Source organism: Tachypleus tridentatus, chromosome 2, assembly GCF_004210375.1.
Source record: "Tachypleus tridentatus isolate NWPU-2018 chromosome 2, ASM421037v1, whole genome shotgun sequence".
Lineage (NCBI taxonomy): Eukaryota > Metazoa > Arthropoda > Merostomata > Xiphosura > Limulidae > Tachypleus > Tachypleus tridentatus.
The window spans coordinates 113,959,068-113,981,384 of record NC_134826.1 but is presented as its reverse complement, the minus strand read 5'-3'; the positions used below and the strand labels follow the sequence as shown (position 1 = coordinate 113,981,384).

The 22,317-nt window shown below is 33.7% G+C and overlaps 1 protein-coding gene across 7 annotated transcripts in view; it reads right to left on the bottom strand.

The window, feature by feature from the left end:
* LOC143244877 (leucine-rich repeat-containing protein 40-like) overlaps positions 1 to 22,317 on the bottom strand; it is a 129,921-nt gene that overhangs the window by 41,429 nt on the left and 66,175 nt on the right. For 5 of the 7 annotated variants that reach the window (XM_076490320.1, XM_076490319.1, XM_076490324.1 and 2 more), the window contains 3 exons: positions 11,525 to 11,676; positions 10,661 to 10,768; positions 9,527 to 9,637 (listed from right to left, as the gene is read on the bottom strand). In XM_076490320.1, coding sequence (XP_076346435.1) covers positions 9,527 to 9,637; positions 10,661 to 10,768; positions 11,525 to 11,676 — 371 coding nt within the window. Of the gene's footprint in view, positions 1 to 8,672; positions 8,825 to 9,526; positions 9,638 to 10,660; positions 10,769 to 11,524; positions 11,677 to 22,317 lie in introns of all 7 variants that reach the window. The other 2 variants (XM_076490323.1, XM_076490322.1) reach the window with 1 other exon arrangement.

The window sequence follows — 22,317 nt, the reverse complement described above, 5'->3', positions numbered from 1 at the left end:
CAATGAAGAACAAGCTTGAGTTCCACCAGTAAAAAAGGGGCAATGATGCTCATAGAGATGATCTGTCCAAAAGGAAAGAGGCAATCACTCTGCCTGAGTCTTGATGGCTAAGGTGGTGGTGGATGAGGCAGAAGTGATAGATGCATAAGAAATGTTTTTGCCAAAAGTATTAGTTATGCTCTGGTCATCAACAACTTCCTGGCCATAGGAGAGCAAGATCAAAAGGGGGCCACAGAAGTATACTGCTCACTGACCTACCAAATCTTGTCCCACATCGCTCTGATGTCTCACCCGCTAATCATGTGCATAAGCCCGCTGAAAAGTGATGAGGTATGAAAGTGTGGGATGCCTATAAAGGGTATCCCAGGCCCATTTGTGAGCCTTCTGTGTCTAGTAGCAGGCAGGATACAATGGAAAACAAGTCAAGGTTTTAGAATAGATGGAGCAGCTGTTTGGACAATAAGTCAGTTACTGCTGCCATGCAGTCATCTATTGATGGCTTACAGATGACAGCAGGATGAAGTTCTAAGAAAGCAGTGAAAGAGGTCCACAGTTGGCCTGGTCCAGCTTCCACCTAGGGAGAAGGGTCAGGTGGCATTAACCATGGCCAGTCTCTCTCAAAATAACAAGAAAATGATCAATGCCTTGTTTATTCACTGTCAACTCTCCAAGAAAAGCGAGGAAAAAGTGAAGGGGAACAGATAGGGAGATCAATAACAGTAAAAGACTGACTAGTTGCAAGAAAGTAAGTATAAACACCAGTATTGAAGAAAGATAGGTTATGAGCTGGGAGCATATACTCTCTACAGAGCAACCTCTCCCATCAATATCAGCACCTCCCAAGAAAATATTATGCCCATTAAAATACTCCAGGATTGAAAAGGAAGAGGGCAACTGTTCAATAAGAGCATGAAAGTCTGACTGATCATAGGTTTTACAAGAAGACAGGTAGAGAGAACAGACCAAGATGGTACTACTCAAAAAAGCATCCAAGGATGTACTGAGTGACAAAGATAGAGCAGAGATGTGCTGGTCAACCAGCAGTGAAACACCTCAATGCACTCACCCATCACACAACCTGTCATTGCAGTATAAAGAAAACTGCTGAGAAATAACTATATTGGCAGGTTTCAAGAACGTTTCTTGTAGGGAAGGAAACACAGGATGATAAGAATAAATCAGTGCTCTGATATAATCTAAATTAAAATGGAAAACGCTACAGTTTCACTGTATCGATGTGGCAATTTTAATTTATGTGGAAAAGAACTACGTGTATAGCCCCTCTGTTTTTGACTATGTCTTTTCTCTTTATTCTCTTCAGTAGAAAGAGGTCTATTGACTTCCATGGATCGTGATCTTGATCGTATGGGAGGTTTCTGTTGATAGATGAAGGTTCCAGTGGCTGAGGGTATATATGAATAATCATTCTGCATTTCAGGGCCAAAGAAGAAGAGGAACCTAAGGAAATGCCAGAAGCCAGTGCCAAAGAAAATGGATCTGGAGAACTACTGGAAGGAATGGGGGGAGATAGAGACAGGTGTTGACTCATCAACTCTCTTAACCTTGGAGGGCAAAAGATTCTTCAAGTAATTTGAAAATGACTATTTTGAAGACACAGAGTGATCTGTCTACATTCCCACTGTAGCAGTGGAAGGGAGTGCAGCAGCATACATCTGAGATGGAGTGGTGGACAGTAACTTTTGAGCTTTGAGGTAATAAATGTTGTGAACCATTTTCAAACTCTGTACCTCTTTTTTCTCCACCTACCCAGGGCATGAATGAAAGTAAGATGGGTGAGAGCCACTACATTTAACACAATTAGGATCCATTTCACACTCGTAGGCATGACGGACCTTGCCACTGCAACAAGCACATGTTAAGGAACCACAACATGATATCTTTGAGTGACTGAATCACTGACAATGGACACACCTGAGAGGGTTCGGAATATGTGGCCATCCTTTGCAATTTAGATAATCTGCTTTATTGGCAGTAGGGGGACATCGTGCTGTAAATGTAAAAATTAGGATATTGGTCATCATCATAATTTAATCTTTGTGAGTAGAGATATGCCTCACTGCAAAAACTCCTTGGGTGGAGAAACCAGGGAGTATTTCTGACTTGGGTATGTACTTTAAATCCCTATCAACAATAAATTATTGTGACAAATTTAAATTAGCATGGGGAGTAACCTCAAATGGGTATATCCCAATGGACACTTAAGGCAAGAGGTTCACTGTTTTTTGGAGTGGATGTTTCAACCAAGATTCCCCCAAAACATAGCTTTCTGACTGACTGAGGAGAGCCAGTAGGTCTCTCTATCTAGTCCCTTCTGAATAAAAATGGGAAATATCTGTCCTAAGTATCTGTCTGATAAAGAATGTGATATTGTAAAATGAGGTACAGGTGCTGAATAAGTTGAAGAATGCTATTCAGAATCTTTAAGATATGGTCTGTTTTTTCGTTATTTTATTTTTATTTGAAGATCCACAATAAAGAAAGAAAATTTCAATTCCCACTGCCCCCACCTACACTGGAGCTGAACGAGGATGACTCACTACAGTGTCAAACAAGGACACTGCAGCAACACCAGGGTTTTAAGAGCACCATAACCCAGCACCAGTATCAGACACAATGTCCACAACACATGTTGAGAACATCCAACACAGGTACTTGGTTAACCCTAGCCCAAGTGGCTAAAGTGGTATATAAGGATTGGAACCCTCAACAATCAGGATCCTCTTCTTCCCTTCATGGATTGCCATGCATGGCAAATACATGAGTGGATGTTTTAGGTCCCAGAGGAGGTAAACTAAAAGTACAGAACCTTCTCTGGGAGATTTTCTCACCATGTACAGAAATTTACAGAGAGGCCTCTAGTAGTAACCAAAAATCACGTAACATTTATTGAAAATATTATTTTAACTTGCCAGTATTGTTACTAATACCTCTCTAATATTGTTGCACACATTAACAATGCTCTCTGTATTTCTCATAGCTTTTCCACATAGTCACATTCCATTGTTTTTCATGTTTTTCCCATTATCTGCTGTAATTCCAGCTAACAAAATCATTTACAAAGAACTAAAAATATATATGTAAAAATGGCTCGTTTGGGTTGAGAAAAATTTTTTACGTAGAGGAGCAAACACTTTATTCCTACCTACGCAAAATCGACTCATGCACACCACATATATACGACATCCCCAAACCTCATAAACCGGATTGTCCATTACGACCAATAATGTTCTCATATGAATCGTTTAATTACAGTCTTGGTAAATACATAGCATAGGCATTCTCCAAATATGTAACATCAGCCAGCTCATTCATCAAAGACTCTTTTAATTTCAAATCTAATGTTAATCAACTTAATCATAAAGCCTTAATGGCCAGTTTTAATGTTATATCCCTCTTTACAGAAGTTCCAATCACTGAAGCCTGCAAGATAGCCTTAGAACTCTATATCCGAGACCCTAACCCAACCATAGAAATTCCCAGTAACCAGTTAGCAAACCTCATATGATTCACTACGACGAAGACAAACCTCATGTTCAACAACCACAACTATATACAAACAAATAGCCTAAGCATGGGCAACCCAGTATCACCAGTTCTAGCCAATAGTTTTATGACACAAGTTGAAACACAAGCAATTAACACAGCATTACATCCACCACTATACTGGTACAGATATGTAGATGACACGGTTGCAGGATTCAGATCTACAGAACACACAGTTAATTTTTTCAAGCACATTAACTCTATACATTCCAACATTAACTTCAGATGTGAACAGGAAGAAAGCAACTGAATATCATTTCTTAACCTCAAATTACAAAAACCGACACACAATTTGAAACAGAAATCCACCGAAAAATCACCCATACTGGACTACACATTCCTTTGGACTCAGCACATGAAACAAAACAAAAACTCAACATACTAAGAAACCAAATAAACACAGCCACAAAACTATGCTCACCAGATAAAATTAACGATGAATTAGACAAAATAAAACAATACTTCATCAACATCAATAAGTTTCCTCCACAAACCTTAGGAAACATTATACACACACATTGAGACAGAAAGCAAAATCAACCAACTAAAGTAAATATAGCTCATGAGTCAAAATATCACGAAACCATATACTGTTGCATACCATATATTTCCGACATCAGCAAAAAAATAACCAACATTTGGTAAAAACTACTAACAAAATATGACATTCCAGTTAATACCAAATTTATCCAAAAACCAGGCACAAAAAAGAGGTCTATACTATGTAAAAACTACACTGACAAACACCACACCAATATTATTTATAAAACACAATGTGATAACTGCCATGACTTTTATATTGGAGAAACAAGTAGAAAAATGGAAACCAGATTCAAAGAACACGAAAAGTCACCTTCAAATGTTTTCGAACACTGCAAGTCAAATAAACACAACATAACCATAGAAAACACTCAAATACTAAATAAAGAAACAAACATAAACAAAAGCAAAATTAAAGAATCGTTATTTATACAACAACTCAAGCCCGAAATAAACCAATATAAAGGAACACCTTTATACCTATATTAAAAGAATAAATAAATAATAAAATAAATAGTATAAAATTATATATTCAAACATCTATGTACGCTCTCTACATTCCGACACTCAGTTACACAACCCCTTTCAAACATGTGGTCAGCTTCTGGTTAGTTACCTCTTTCTTTTTTTGTGAACCTGACGATGACTGAAGAAGGTTGATATGTTGTTCACTCTTCTATGTATAAAATTGTACATGTATATTTTCTCTACAAGTGGGTTTTCTCAACATCACTGATTAAAGAACTAAAAAACTTATACATCAATAAGGTCTTTCTATTTCAATGTGAGGTTTAGCCCCTATATTATACTGCAGGATAACCTATACCCAAATTTAAACAATATTTATAACAACAATTGTTTAGAATAACTATTTGTTTTAAGGGGTGCTGCAGGATATGATGATTACAAGTAAAATAATGAACCAATTTTTAAAAATTTTAATAATTTAAGGTCTAAAAGAAAAAGTAACCAGAACACAAACAGAAATATGATATTAATAGCATACATCACAGTACTATATTTACAGTCCTAATGATCCTTTCATGTCAAAGTATTGCCCCTAAAATATTCATTAATGTGTCCCAAAATGTCACTCAAAATATTCCAGCCTAAATCTATCACAGTATAAACAAGTAGTGACCTATTCCACTGAAGGACTGTCTTTAACACTAATTATTTTGCCTAATTCATGTATAGCAGTTAGGTTTAGAAATGTTGCTAATTAGTTTTGAAGTGTTTATCTTAAAGATGAAATTAGATAAATTCTGAAGAGTTTGTTCTTCACCCCATTCAAAATATTATAACTATAGATTTTCTTTAAACAGATTATCAATTTATTTTATGCTAACAATAATCATTTTCCTTTTGAGATAAAGGTACATAATTCAAAGCCTGTTAATGGCATTTAGTGTCAATTCAACATATTTTTAGTTTTTCTAAGGATAGTATTTGTTGAAACTGAGATAAGCACAATCATACAACTTGTTAATAAAAACAGAGAATGCTGTGGCAACAAGATACAACTTTAATACTTTTTAAGAACCATCAGGACAAAAAATATGAATTTTTCAGGATTGCAAGTACTGAAAAAATTCTTTAACAAAATGTCATAACTTTCTAAGAGTTTCAAGACATGTTTGAACACTTTGATAGATTGTTTCATTATGTTTAAACACTGTTGATAAAGTGTCAGAAAAACATCATAATAGTTTGGACTTTTGTTTTAATTTCACCATTCACTTTGGGGTCAGCTTTATTTTAATAACCATTTGCTCTATGTAACATTCAATGACAAAAGTTCATGTTTTAGTCTTTCTTTACATTTTCACAACTGAAGATGTAAATACAGAACATGAGTTTTGACCAATATCTAAACAAACCTCGGCTGTTATATCTTCAAAAAGAACCAATACTTAAATCACGAACATAAACTTATACATGCAAGCATACCAAAAGTTTAAAATACCACATATTTTGTCTGCATATTCACTAATTAATTCAAACACCTTGTTTGATAAACGTTTAATAAAATCAAAATGACCTTAATAGTATTCAACAAAACAATCAATGTTAATGTGAAGGCATGAACAAATGTTCAGAGGATGCTGATAGTATATGTATTCTAACATTAGCTTTGCCACAAATAATTATCAACTTTAACACATTCATAAGAAAAAAATGATACTTATATTAACTTTATTATAATGTACATGCTTCAAAATTATTTTTTTCTAATTATGAAGACTAGGTGTTACTTTAAAAAGCTAAATTTAAAATGGGTTTATGCATTAAAATGAGATACTAGAAATAACTTATTATGGATATAACCTTAACATTTAATCAAGTTATTCCTCATGTAAGAAGTATAGAGGATACACTGTAATAGTGACAGCACAGTAACTCTAACAATAAACCAACATCCATTTACTATCATTGTTTAATAATGTTGTGGCTTATCCACATCAGACATATAAGAAGTTTTCTTAACTGAAACTTTAACATCTTCAACAAGGTTTTAAGTCTCATTATGAACAAAACTATGGTCAAATTGAAGCAACTGTGAATAGTGAAAAAGTTATTACATGTCAAATGATTAATAAATTAATCATATGATATGTATACTTTATGCAAACCCAGAAAAACATGAATGTACATTATAAGAAATGAAGTTGTGCAATGCAGAACGAAGACAGCTACATAACAACACGTGTCTAATAGAGATGGAGTAGAGCATACCAGAAATTAGTTACAAAATTTATGCTCCCACAATTGTGAGATTGCATGGGTGAAGGACAAGACATGAGCTTGTCCTTGATAGACTGATTCCAAGTAGCATATAAAAAGCTACAGAAAAAGTTTATGTTCAAAGGTAAAGTCGGAACTTTGAAGTAGTATTGATGTCAAGAGAAATGAAGAGCAGTACAAGTAAATAGGATGCCAATTTATCAACTTCAATCAAGCATTAGAAAATTTTTGTTTTGGTTCTGGAAAAATCCAGGAGTCTGCAGAAATTTACCAATGAGGTGTCAGAACTACTTGGAGGTATACTGCTATTTAGACATTTGAAAGAATACTAAAGAAATTAGTTTAAAAATTAATTTTTGAGGGGAAAGAAAAATTATAAAAATGTTGTCAGTCTTCTGTCAAAGTATTAAGAGTTTTAAACATATTGAAATTCTCCTTGAAACTGAGAAAGTCTACAAAAACGTTAAAGCTATCAAGCCTGCATGAACACCATTTAAACCTTAACATAAATCACAATTGCTATTTATCTCAAATTGACTAGCACAGTTAAAAAACGTATATAAGAGAGTATGATGTTAGAAAAGAACTTAAAGACTGAAGTATGTCAGAGTATTTGACTAATAACAGTTTAATTGAGGAGCTTTTTAGAATCAAAGAAGATTTGATGAGAATTGTAAGAGTTAATTAGTGAATTAACAGAGTTTTGTTTGTGAGATTATAATATATTTGTTATATTAAAATCCAATTTGTCTTTTTTGACACCTCAGTCAAAATATCAAAGTCTATTCTTTATCCTAACTGTAAACTTCATCAAGTTATTGACTTGTGTACTCCAATTACGACTGTATTTCTGTAATTAATATAAATTTATTGTAGCTGGCAGTAAAGTCAAACTCCAAAAATCTGGCTTACTTGGCCCACTTGTTACAATTGGTGCAGTCTTCCTGTATTTTTGGAGAAATTAACGACAAGTTGGATAGAATAAAGAGTAGCAGTAAATAAGTCAGTTTAAGAATTACTGTAATTAAATAAGTTGTGAGTAAATGAATACAGCTACTTTTGCCATAGACAAAAGTGGTGCACACTCTAGAGTCAATAGAAGGGATAATGTTAATTATGAACAACCCATAAACGTAGGTCCATGCAGTGCTACACAGACATTATACTGCTGTTTCACAGTCAGTTCCATAAGGATGCCAATTGTTTTATAGATGTTTTAAATGAAGCTGCTAGAATATCAAGTTGGACCAATACTCAAAAAGCAGATATTTTGAGACGGAGAACAGTAGAAGAAGCTAAGCATTATATTAGGACTTATAATGAACTATGTGAAACCTCAGATTTTCAGCATCTAGCACATTGGTTAGTTGAAGAATATAGAAAACAAGAAACACCAAATACATTTTTGGTACAAATACAAAATTCAACTCAGCAGCAAGGTGAATCAGTCAAAGTATTTGGCCATAAGCTGCAAGAGTTAGGAAATAGATTACACAGAGCTTATAGACACTCAAATGAATTTATGATATAAGAACTTTAAAATCTGATTATGAGAAAGGTTTGTTTAGTAATGCAGCTCAAAGTCATGTAAATAAAGCAAATATGCCTGAAGACTTAATCAAAGTAGGTAATTGAGAAAATTACATCCTCAATATATGTAGTAAGCAGTAATAGAACTGATAAACCAACAGTGCACTGTTGCCCAATGAAGGATTCAGTAAAAGGGCCAAAAGCTTATAAAAAAAGTATTTTAACATAGAGAGAAGTCAAATTATAATTGCACACATAAATAATATTGTTAGCACATAAAATTTGTTATTTACTCTGGATAAGTCAGGGTCACTTCATTATTCATTTCTCTAAAGCACTGGTTCTTGTTGTTTTTTTCCACAGGGAACCTGAATTCTGTTTTTTCATCTTAGAGAACCACAATATGATATATAAACTGTTCTGCCACTTTATTTCCATGAACCACCTGTTGAGAAACTTGTGGACTACATATTGAAAAGTGTTACTCTAAAACGTTTATACATTTTCAGCTTTCTTCATGGTTACTATCAGAATAACCTTCAGAATGACAGATGACTTTCAGCATAAACACAAAAAATAAATGCAGAAATGACATTCAACAATGTGTGATGTTTCTTAATAAACATTTCTCTATTCATTTACCAAATTCATCTGATGTTCATTGAAAACTTTACAAGATCTAATACCATTTTTAGACAAACCTTTTAAATTGCTTTTTGTATTATGAATCAACTATTGTACTTCTGAAGTACTTAAAAGCATTTTTTCAAATATAATTATATACAAATGATGGATATTTGAAACAACAAAAACTTCAGAGGGAGTAAAGTGATCAAAAACCAAACAATATTCAGTTAGTTATGTTTAAGTCTCAGGCAATAACTAAAACATAAAGAAAATTTTAAAGTAAAACATTCCAAGAGAACGTTGTCAGCCACAACTGTTTGACCTGTCAAAAAGAGGCTAGGAATTCAGTTAATACACCCAAAACATGAAATGTATTTAAAATATGAAAAAAAAAATTAAAATAATTTTCAGAAAATCTAAGTTATAAAACATTTATTTTCATATTAGTGTTTACACAAACAATTAACCCTTAAAGCCAGGTCCATACAGAAAGTGAAAATATAAGTAATTGAAAATTTACCTTAAGTCTAAATACAAGAGTCGGGAAAAATTTCCTACAACTGGAGACAATGATGAAAACTTGTTAAAAGCCAAGATTAGTTCAGATATTTTCATTGATAAAGTGCTGAGACTGAAAGATAAAGGTAAGAAACTAGAGTGTTAGACATCAGAAACATCACAGATCAAACATCTGAGTAAATAAACATCAAGACAAAGTATTAAAAACATTTACAGCATTTTGCTGAATCTTGCCATTACAATACTAAAGTTCTTAATTTTATATTACTGTATTACTAGCTTTAAAGAGCATGTAATGAGTTTATGACAAAACTTTATTTGCATCTAAGATTAAGCAAGAGCTTAATAAAAAATACATTCAGCTTAAGAATAGCTGTTGAAAACGACTTCACACTGAAGTACATGAAAACCAAGACATTAACAAAAAACCAGTAGAAACATTTTATCATGTCTTTGCACATATTCGTTCAATTTCCAAAGCACATGTACCTTAAATAAGTTTATCTATTATATTGTTCACAACATACTGATCTTGCCATCTTCAATATCTCACATTACTATAGAATTTAAGCATGTACTATAATTATAATACTGATTTTTAAATATAATTTCATGTGAAAAGTTAATAACATATTACACTGATAACACTTTATGACAGGATAAATTAGAGTATATACCTGTCTCTATATACAATCTAAATCAATTAGAATTACTGTACCTAAAATACTAGATGTTACAAAAATCCAAAAGAACATAATTTGATTATATATGCATAATGTAAATATGCTCTTGATGAAAGTATTTAAATCATACCAATAGGGACTGATGGAAATACTTGCAGTAATATAAAGCCAAGATAATAACAAACGTTGTACATATTGCAAATTTTCAAAAGGTAATATACAAAATATGAATAAGTATATTCCATACAAGATGCATATTGTAATAAAAATCCTGTAAAAATCAAGAAGTGTTTCAAAATCAATAAATCTATAACTTGCTAGATAATCACAGAAACTTTTGTATTAATACATAATAATTTGTTATTTATGTAGAATAGTATCACTTTGAAATTTAAAGTCTTTTGTGAAGTCTTTATGTAACTAGCAGTCTTGAAATAAAACATAAAGCTAACCTGGAAGGCACATCAGCTAGAGCATTTTTACTAAGATCCACTGATGTAACATCTTCCTCAATAGCCATTTTAACAAGCTCTTCTGGAATGTTCTTTACTCCTTTGTTGCTAGTTGTTAATAAAACACATAAGAGTAATTTATAACTTTAATTGCAAGAAAGAAATGTAATTCTTTTAACATCATATTTTGCAATTTCATAATTGTTTCATTTTAAATTGTATTACTTATCAACAATTAAATATCCTTATAAGGTACTAGGTTATTTTAATATTATAGCAACTTAATTGGAATTCAATTCTGTTTTATACAAAAGTTCACATGGGTATGAATAATTAAACTAAGAAAACTCATTTTCAGGCATCTGACAGTTTTAACAAACTATTTTATTTTGTTATCAAAGTTGATAATATGCTGGAAGACTTATTTGTATACTAAGAGTTAGTTTAGTTTATTAGTTAAAACGTATTTTAATGTACAAAAATTGCAAATGTCACAGAAGCAATACATTCCAACTAGTTTATTCATGAAACAATTGAAACAATACAACATTATACATTTCATTTACCTTAAAGAACATATAAAAACATTTAGATCCTGTGAAGGAATAATTCACATTAAGGTGTCAAACAAAATAAGGAAATAAATGCTCAAAACAAGCTAACTCTGATGATATATGTTGCAAATCCTAGAAGCCAGTTTTTTTTTCACTTCCAATAGCTCATTCAGCTCATTTACTGTTCTTCATATTACTTGAAACATTTTAGTTCAAATCTAAATTTTCTTAATATAGACATTAAAGATAAATAACTTTACAATTTATAAAATATTTCTAAATAAAGTCTGCCAATACTTAAGACTTTTACCTGAGGTCAAGGGTACGAGTAACATGGAGATTAAATCTATCAACACTACAAAGTCCAATTTCCTGGTGAACACAAGATCCACCATCATCACTTTCAGAGAAAGAGCCTTCCATCTTACTTCTCAGCCATCTTAGTAAGTGGACTGTTCCTCGCTGTGTAGGAAAGTATAAAATGAGAGTTGAAGAAATTATTGTAAGTAAATTTTTAAAAGCTTCTTCAGACTGTATTAAAACAGTTCTCTGAATATTTAAAAAGTGGCTTATCTTTTTATTGAATAATTACTCAGTTCATCATTAGTAATTAGACAGTTTTTAAACTTATGACAGAAAGTAATATAAAAAGGTATACAAAGTCACTGTTGAATTCCAAGCAACAAATAATTCATCATGGCCAACTAAAATTCACATCATTGAATGCCTAGGAAAGCATAGCAGTTAACATTTTCTTAAACTAAAAATGTATTTCCAGTTATAATTACCTCCCCTGACAGTTACAGCTATTATTTGACAGTCAGGGTTTTACCTTTGCCCATCTAACCATTAGACTGATTTTTTTTATTTCTGAGCCCAGTCTTTTATACCCCACTCAACTGCAGTAATTGTCTTGAGCTACTCTCCATCTACATCAGTGCACCTTCTTTCCTGTTACTGTGTATAAACACCTCAATCAGATAATTTTATCACTTTTTTTAGACTAATACCATTCCAGTTTTTAACATCAACTCTTAGTGGGAAGGAAGGGTGAGAGAGTATAAGCAGAAGTATTATTGGAAATACATTTTCAGTTCAGATAAATGTTAACTTCCAAATATACTTACTTATTCTGCCACTTATAGTGAGAATCCCACATTGAGAAAGTTGAGAAGGTAGTGAGATCATGATCCATACAGAAAGCATCTGCATAGATCATGGATGTGCCAAAACAAGAGAGGTATATAAGCAGGCAAACTGCACAACATCCAGTAAAGGTATACTCCTCACTCTGAACTTAGTTCCTGTATCAAGGATGAAACTGTACATGAGCAATCATCACTATAGACCAGCCCCCAATCAGACTGTCAAGGTTCCATTACTCAGGGTTGGAAAGAAGGGGTCTTGGTCTCCACATTGGTGGGTAGGACATTTGGACTGCAGCATTAAATATTGATATACTTTGATTGGATCTTAACTTGTAGGATCTAGTGATGTGTTCTGAATCATTGGAATCATGATGACAAAGTAAGAAACTACAAAGTGAACAAAACTTCTCTTCCATCAGAAGAAGTCTAAAAGGTAACATCCCAGACTCACAATGATGGTATAATGGAGGCCTGACTCAACCAAATGGACAAAACTTATGTGGTCTGGAAGTATAAACATTCATCATCACTCCTCAACTGAATGAGAAAGGAGCCTTCCACTTGTCCCCAGAATTTTGGGGAAAACATAGAATAAGTGTGCTCAATCAAGGACCCAGAATGGAACTACTCCATGTTCTGAATTATGAGAAGATAATGAACTTCTTTCCATGAACAGTATTCTGAACCAATATTGATAAAAAAAAAAAGAGCCATGTGCACTCCAAATGGATAGCTGAACATTAAATCTGAACCAGTATCACAAGTAGACTTCCACAAAGGCTGGATCTACTCCTATTGACATCAGGGGCATAGGTTGAAAAGGCCCCTCCATCTTCACTTTCTTCTTCAAGAGTGGAGAAATTCATTTGAGCACTCTGGAGAAAATGCCTGTCCGCCACCTAAGTGCCTGGAAATTTGGGGTGGTGAGGACTCTCTAACTGCACTAGTAGAATATATGGGGTAATGCATTGTGGGGAGTTCTGAGGAACAGTGCATTAGGTGAATAAATTTCACTAAATTAGTATACACAAATCAATCCTGATATATGCAATCCAATGAGTATGGTAGTACTCCCTGGTCTAATTGAATACCTAATTTCTACAGATTCTGTTGCAGCTAGTGGTAGTTATTGTTAAATAGTGGTTGTTAGTGCAGAATGGGTTTGAAGAAACACACCTATCTATGGAACACTCACAACATAATTGGATCCTGTGAAAACAAAGTATGGGACCCTAAAAGGTATAAATAAAAATACTCACTCCTTTGAATAATCTAGAAGAAATAGTGAAGATGGTTACAATGGGCATGCAAAATCCCTCAGATGAAGAGACTGCCAGACCAATCAAATAACATGAGAGAAAAGTACTGGAGGAGTTCCAGATGCCAGTCAGCACAATGATCTCCAGGAGGTAATTCAATTGGGCTGCTAAGAACAGAGAAAAGACATATCTGGTTAGATGCAACTCACAGAAGATATCTTGCCTTCAAAAAGAGTCCAGAATAAAGTGTTGTCCAGTATCTCTAAAAGTATAAGTACAAGCAACAAAACCTTCGAGACTCCCACTTAACATAACCAAGACTGAAATATAATAGGATAAAAAGAAGTGAGTGAGCAGATGAAATGGAGAAAAGGACTGAAACTCTTTCTTATCTAACAGAGTGGTGGGTAAAAACAATTGGTCTGAGAGCATAGAAAGAATAAGGACATGCACTATGTTTGTGGAGAAACAGCACAAATCATTCTAACTTGTGATATCCACAAGTCAGCAGTCACAAAAATTAAACCAGAAAGCACAGGAGATACATAGCTTATAAAAGTGAGGTTATAAACAGTTGTATATATATATATAAAGTTCAACTGCTAATCAATACAACATTACCAATATATGTGTCATTACTGCTTAAGAGAGTGCCTTTTGGACTAAGCAGAAACTGAAACAGATATAGGTCAACCTTAGAAATTAAACTCCAATGCTGTGGGAAAGAAAGCATAACCTCTATTGCAGAAGCTTAGGTGTGCCATATCTGATCACGGCTGCCTCTTCAGAGGGAGACTAAAAAGAAGCAAAAGAGTTGGACTCACTGGAAGTCACTGCAGAAGCAGAAATCTAAGTGTAGCTGTCGATCAGATGTGATCAATAGGATCTGACAATGGAACAAATCATATTTCATATGCTGGGCAACATATGAAGTAGAGAGAAAGTTGACAGTGGTAATCTTGTCCTGTCCAGATGGAAAGGATCTACTGCCAAGGCCCAATGATGAGGTACTGGAGATCAAACTGGCTGTAGCTGGGTGATCCAACGAGAGGTCAACCCATCAATGAGAGTTACAAAATAAGTTGCAATACAACTGAATCTTGTGATACAACAGCTATTCTATTATAAGAAAATGTTTTAACTAAGACTGCTACCACAGGCATCACCAATGGAACATGGCAAGCTAGAAATAAGATAAGATTAGTTCCAAGCAACGAGGTCTAAAATTCAAAAATAAGGACCATGTATCCATGAAGAAAAATATACACCACTACAGAATAGTCAGAGTAAAGTCTGTCAATTTACCCCTTAAGAAGTCCAGACCATTAGATCTTGTCTGTGAAAGAGCAAGGATGAAAACATTGTGTGAGTAATGCTCATTATATGTGCACAGACTTTGGAATTTCTTATTGTTGGTATAAGTACCCCACCCATAAACCAAAGCATTCATGAAGAGAATGGAACTCTGGACAGTAAGGCAGAAGAGGAATCCTGCTGACAATCTGACTAAGCAGTGGAGACATTGAATATAGAAAGAAGTTATTCTGAGACCCATGTACCAAGGAGCTGATGTCAGAGGTCAGAACTTATGAAGAGGGACAAAACTATGAACTCCTGCAGGAGCCAGTAAAACTTGAGACTCAAACAACAACTGGGATGAATGTAGAAGCCAAAAAATTGAATTAACGTGCATCCTAACAACTGATCCAGCTTGTCCTCAATAAAGATGATGATCCTGAGAGTCTTCTAATAAATTGAGGTGAAAGGAAACAAAATGTTGAAGTTGAGTTATAAACCATTAAACTGTTTACTAGGACAGTATTTCTGATAAGGAAAATTGTCTACAAGGATGTTAGCAGTTATCAAGAGCATTGCCAAATGAGCTATTTAAGTAAGGGGACGTAGACCTAATAGGTGAATAAAATCTCTGCCTTAGAACCTTCAAATGTGAGAAGCAGATGTATTATTTGAGAATTGAAAAAATGCATCCACCTCACGGTGATACACGAAATCATGAAGCTAAGACAACATGCCAGATAAGACCAAGTTGTCCATTCAGTTATTAAGAAGTAAATTTTCCAGCATGAACCACAATATCTGCACATGGAGAGAAAAATTACTCGTAGAATGTATAGCCATCAAATTACAGGATTAAAAGCAACCATAAAAAAGCCCAAAACATCACCCACTAAATGAAGCAACTGAAGAAAAACAAAGTAAAGGCATCTTATCCTAAAGTGGCCTCCTTTTCATTTTTCATAAGTAATTTTAAAACCTAGACAATGATCATTGATTGCAAGAGCACTGCAAGATAAAGTAAGTTGTTTCAATAGAGCAAAACAACTTTAGGCCATTTGCTATATCTACCTTAGTGAATCAAACTCCAGACTCCAGTGCTGTAAGTCCATAAATTTGCCAGTGACACACAGGAAGCCTAAAAACCCCAACAGACTAAAAGAAGGCACAAGAAAAAAAGAGAATCTAAACTCTCTCCAAAATGTTGGGGAACATCCTCAATCACATTCTCATGGATCCCTGGAGAATCACCATAGAACCAAATGTATGTCTATATCTCACTACAGATAATATCACTGACAGTATCAACCAAGAATGACTCCTCCCACCCTGCCTGTTGTGATAGAGGAGAGATCCAATTTGCCAGCATGCCAAAAATAAAAATCTGAGAATTCATACCACGACTGGCTTGCCAATCAGAAAAAAATATATTTTTTGTAATTTATTATTACGAAATCAATTAAATAAAATAATAATTTTCAAACTATTTACAAAATATTGTAATACTAGGAAGCCAGTTAGTGAAACTTTAAGGAAAAGTGAAGAAATTATCTAAATAAGGTGCTCATATATAGTACTAGGATAGAGGGTTGGTTAGTTGATGTTTAATGGTGCAAAAAATGAAACTGTGGTAAAAGAAAATTACTTTATAAGTGGCCAATGGCATGTTAACATTTCAAGTTGAATCAAGTGGTTCCACATTACAGTGTTGTAGGTGGAAACTAGACAGCCAAAGAGTCACAGTAAATTTGATTTAGAAAAGCTTGTTAAAATGTTCTTAATCCCAAAGCAATTGCAAATTGCCACAAAGTCAGTCCTTGATCACAGAACCACAGTCCAAATATAGAAGAGACTGAGTTGCAACAGTACAAGAGCAAAACAAACTTAGCTACAGTGTCAGCAAGCTTCTTCCCCCCAAATGTGTCCAGACATCCAGAAAACCAGATGTGAACAAATGACAAGAAAAATTGGGCCAAATGGTTCAGAATGTCAAAGAGAAGAGAATGAGAAGTCATGTGAAACAATTTCAGGAGCTGTAGACAGTCTGTGTAAATAGCATAGTCAAAATACTGGTTAACTGCTACATAATCAAGGGCAAAAGAGGTACCATGTAACTCAGCAGTGAACATGAAAACTATAAAGAGGAATCTGTGCTCAACCTCAAAGTCATGACAAACCATGGCACATTTGAACCATCCATACATATAACTACAAAGAGATGGTTCAAGAGATCTTCGACAAAGATAGGTAGGTACTTAGAGTCTCAAGTATCTGTCTTCTTCAGGTGTTTCAACAAAAAATCACAAATGTAACATGTTATGGAGGAATGGGATTTGGAAACATTGACCAATGCCAGATCTAAGTCAGTCATGTGAGCCTGGATACATAACCTAAAAGGTAGAATAACAGACTATCTATTACTGAATACAAGAGCTCACTGAGGAAGGAAAACAATATCCCAGGTGTGGTGCTGTTGTAAGGAACATAGTTTAATACCATACGACAGGGAGAATTACAAATGTTGCAGATGTAGAGGTAGTTCATAGTATTCAATGTACAAACTATAGTCTGATGAAGTGTGGATGCCCCATGCAAAGCTGGAACCCCTAATGGTGAACAGGGTCCAGCATTCTAAGTGCCAAAGGCCTGGCTGAATTGTAGAGACCAGCAATTGAGTTTTGATCTTATGAGGGCACAATAGCTCTTTCGATCAATTGGCTCCCCAATACGTGAAAGAGATGACAAGGAAGGTGCTCAGTGCTCTGATACACCTGACATAAAGCTGATTGATGTGAATTATAAAAGTCAGCCTGTGATCAAATAAAAGTCCCAATAACTTCGCTTCTCACACCACAGGAAGAACATCATCACCAAACCAAAGCATGAGATAAAGATGCAATCCCTGCTGTTGGCATAAATATATGCAAACAATTTTGGAAGAAGAAAAAGAAAATTATATGCAATTGTTGAATTCACGAGATGACTGAGTGCATTATAAATTTGCTGTTTGTTAAACTTCACATTCAATGACCAAGACAAAGTGTGGAAGTTGTTGATGTAAAGACCATTTTCAATAATTGGAGGAAGCTGATAAGTGATGGCATCAATCATAATACTGAAAAGTGTGACACTTAAGACACAACCCTGAATGACTGAAAATTCTTGTGGGAATGAATGAGAAAGAGTAAAACCCACATGGACATGGAACTGCCTGTTGGGTAAAAAAATACTGAATTAAAACGGACAATTCACCACTCAAACCATAGTCGTGGGGGTCACATAAAATTCTGTACTTCCATGTTGCATCATAAGATTGAAGAAGATAAAAACTAGATGTTCTCTCTCGAGAAAGACTTCCCTGACTGACATTTTAAGTTGAATAAGGTGATCCCATGTTACAGCGTTGCAGTTGGAAATCACACTGGGTAGGTGAGAAGAGGTTGTTTGATTCTAAGAACCAAACAAAATGAGGATTGATTTTACTCTCCAACACTTTACAGACAGCATGTCAAAGCAATAGATCGATTGTTTGTTGAAATTTTGGGATCATGCACAGGCTTAGAAAAGTGTAGTATAAATAGCCTGCTGCAAAACACCAGAAGACCATTCTCCTCCCAAACACCAGAAAAGCTTTCTCCTGCTAAATCCAGTAGAAAACAGGAGAAAAAATGATGCAGCATCTCATAATAAATATTGTCAGATATGACTGATGTATTGCTACACCAGTGAAGAGTGATCTGTAGTTCCATAATGGTGAACGAGGTATTTTAATCAGAGAGACCCACCTTCTGAAGAGAAAGTGGCAATCTTTCAGCCCCAGTCTTGATGACCAAGAGGGCTGGGGTAGAGGCAGAAGAGCTGGAAAGATAAGAAAAACTGTCTCTAAGGGTGTTAGCAACTGTCAAGGGCACTGTCAACTTCTCAGTCATTGGAGAGCAAGATTGAAATGGATTAGAAGGTGTACAAACCAATGGCATTCAAAATATTGTTCCACACAACTTTGGAATTGGTGGAACTAGAGATGCTGAAGGTGAACTTAATCCAAAACTCCTTCTGGCTTTAATGCCTAACCTGGTGAGCATAGGCACAAGCCCACTGTCAAGCAGTGCAGTAAGAAATAGAGGGATACCATCAGAAGGCTTGTTTTTAGCCTTTTGTGCCTCCTGGCAGGAAGAACTCCACAATAGATAAAAATACTGGGGAGAATGTGTCGAAGTTACAGGAGCATCTGCCTAGACTATACATTCAGTCATTTTTCCCATGCAGTCATCAACAGATGGCAGACAGGCAATGGCAGAATCAACTTATGATAGAGTGGTAAAAGTCAATCAGTTGACCTGAGCCAACTTCCAAGATGGTATGTTGAGGTTTAATGCCACCATGATATCAACTGTTGTGTTTGTTTATTTATTGAACTTTTACAGAGAGCTTCTCAAGAACTACCTGTGAGAGCTGGCCCTAATTTTGAAGTGATAAGACTAGTGGGTAGGCATATAGCCAACACCACCCATCATTAACTCTTGATTATTCTTTAACAGAAAATAGTGAAATAAATAATCACATTATAAAGTTTCTTTGGTTGAAAGGTTGAAATATTTTCAGCAGATTGCGAGTCAAGCATCTTAACCACCAGGCCAAGTATAGCTCTAAAAACTATAAAAAATTTATACATATTGACTACTGATATTTTTATCAAATATATCAACATTTTTGCAGAAAATAGAATAAATCCATAAAAATATTAAGTATGCACAACAATTTTTGTTCAAAGTTTTTCACAAAGGTAAAAATAACAAACATTTATTTGTAAAATGTTAATTTTTAGAATACAGTATGAAAAAGGATTTCTTTAATCCTATCTACATGGAGTTGGTTGAATTAACTGATCATGTAACCACTCTGTGCTCATCATGGTTCTGATACAACTAAATTTTAATATAGTTTGGCATACTTTCAGAATGCATTATAAGACTTTTTTGCCAAAAAACAACAACACATTTTTAGTAAATTATTTTTGATAAGTTAAAAACAAGATTTGTCCATGAATATATCTAGTCCTTTTTAAACTAGTTTAGCACAATGATTTTCATGTCAAGATTAAATTACTTTTCTATCATTTGGTACATGGTCTTTCTTCTGTCCTGAAAGCTGCAAAAGTGAAGACACTTCACATCAGTATCATTAAGTTTAGATGTTCTGCTTCTTCTTTTCTTATTTTTAAAATTTACCTCTATCAGTCTCATGACCTAGGGTGTATTTGACAGTGTTTGGAGAGCATTTCAAGTCAGCAGCAATCTGTTGGAGGGTCCAACTAGTATCATGTGAAGCTTTTATTCAAACTGTCTTCTCTACTGCCAATTTTTTTATGCATTTTGGACCATGACATGACAACTAAACTTAATATATAAATGTTAAATACTGTTTTTATCAAGATTTATTTGTGCTATTAAATTGATTTCTTCTAGCATATGCTGGTACCCAATGCTATCTCCTTGCTAGTTTATTTCTATACAGTTAAGACACTGCATGAAGTACCACAAAAGCTAATTCAGACCCTAAATTTGATCAGTATGTTCATTCAAGCAGAAAGCCTTATGATATTTCCTTGTTACAAGTATACAGAAATTCTAAATAACACTTATGACATTACCTTGGTACAAATATTTGGAAATTCTGAAGAATGATAATATTCTCACCTTGGCACAATCAACTGTCAACAGGAATTAGTGAAGCACTATCTCAGTGTTGAAATTTATATTATTAACGGCATAAAAGAATTAGATCCATAAAATGAAAAGAATGACAAAATATGCCCTTATCCTAACATTTTTGCATAGTACTGTATTTTTATCTTCTTTACAAAAAATTTTAATCCCTCCTATGTATCATTAAATGTTTATAACACTATAAATGCACGTATTTGTTACAATACATAAAAGGGGAAGGAACAGCTGATTATGAAATTTCTCTATTTTTAATTTGATGTTTGCTCTTATAGTTAACAGTTTCATTGGCTGTTATACATCAAGATTTTCATAAGGATATTCTTTTGTAACAATATATTAATCAAATAACAAAGTTCAATTAGAGTTAAAAAAAACAACAAACTATCCAAAGTATTAATTATACTGATATATACAAATGGCTTGCTTTATTTATACATGGTTTAAAATAATTTAGTCCCAGCATCTAATACCTAAGTATTTAAATAACCTTAGGCATTTTAAGATGATTCAGTAAAGTTACAGGAAGTTATAAAAACTATTATATATTCTACCTAATTCAGTAAAATGTGTACTTAATTGTATGCTTGTTCACACAATCTTTTTTTTTCTTTTATTGATTCTATATAACCAGGTTTTAAGTAGTTATAGTGTTCCAAGCTTCTTAACTTCAACAGAAGTAAAACATTAAGCAAGATACATTCTAACATAAGTGATTCAATATTCTCTTTGTCATAAACATCTATATCCCATGTATTTAGAAAGAGTTAGAAGCAAGTAAAATAATATGATGAGAAATTATTATATTCAATACAGTACTAAGTTATTTCTGATTTTGTTCAATACAGTGCAATCCCTGTTAAAAACAAGTAGACATACAGCTACTGCATCTGAGTCATAGTTCCTAAATCCTCACATAATTAGAAACAAATATCAATTACTATGAGAAAAGTTTAAAGTAATCTTTCTTTAAATCTAACCAAAGGAAAGAGAAGCATATTAAAACCACATTTTGAGCATCATGATATTTTAGGAGGTTGAAAACAAGCTAAAATAATTTGAGTACATCCAAATTGAGAAAACCTAAAACATAATACTATTTTTACTTGGATTTTGGTTTTTCAATTAACTTTCTTTAGTAAGATTATCAACAAACTCTACAGTTTTTACATTAAGAATTATTAACATATAATTAATTATAAAAGTTAAACAACTTTAGAGAAAAAGATAAATTTATCGACTAATGTATAGAATGATGTTTTGGAATAGTACTGGAAAAAATAAGGCACTGTTTCTAAAATAAATAACAGTTCCAGTTGAGTTGTTTTCTAATCCATAATCTTTCTAGATCAAATATATCATCTAATTTAAAAATAACAATTATGAAAAAAATTCTAGTTGTATTTACAAGATGAAACAAAAAAAAAAACAAGTTTCCTTTTTTGAATTATTCTATTTATGTGGAATTATTACTGTTCTCTCTTAATTTGAGGTTTGTGGGTTTGAATCCTTGTCACACCAAACATGCTCTCCCTTTTAATTGTGGGGACATAATAAAGTGATGGTAAATCACACTGTTTGTTGGTTAAAAAGTAGCCAAAGAGTTGGTGGTGGGTTGTGATGATTAATCTGATCTTCCTTCCCATCTTACACTGCTAAATTAGAAATGACTAGCAG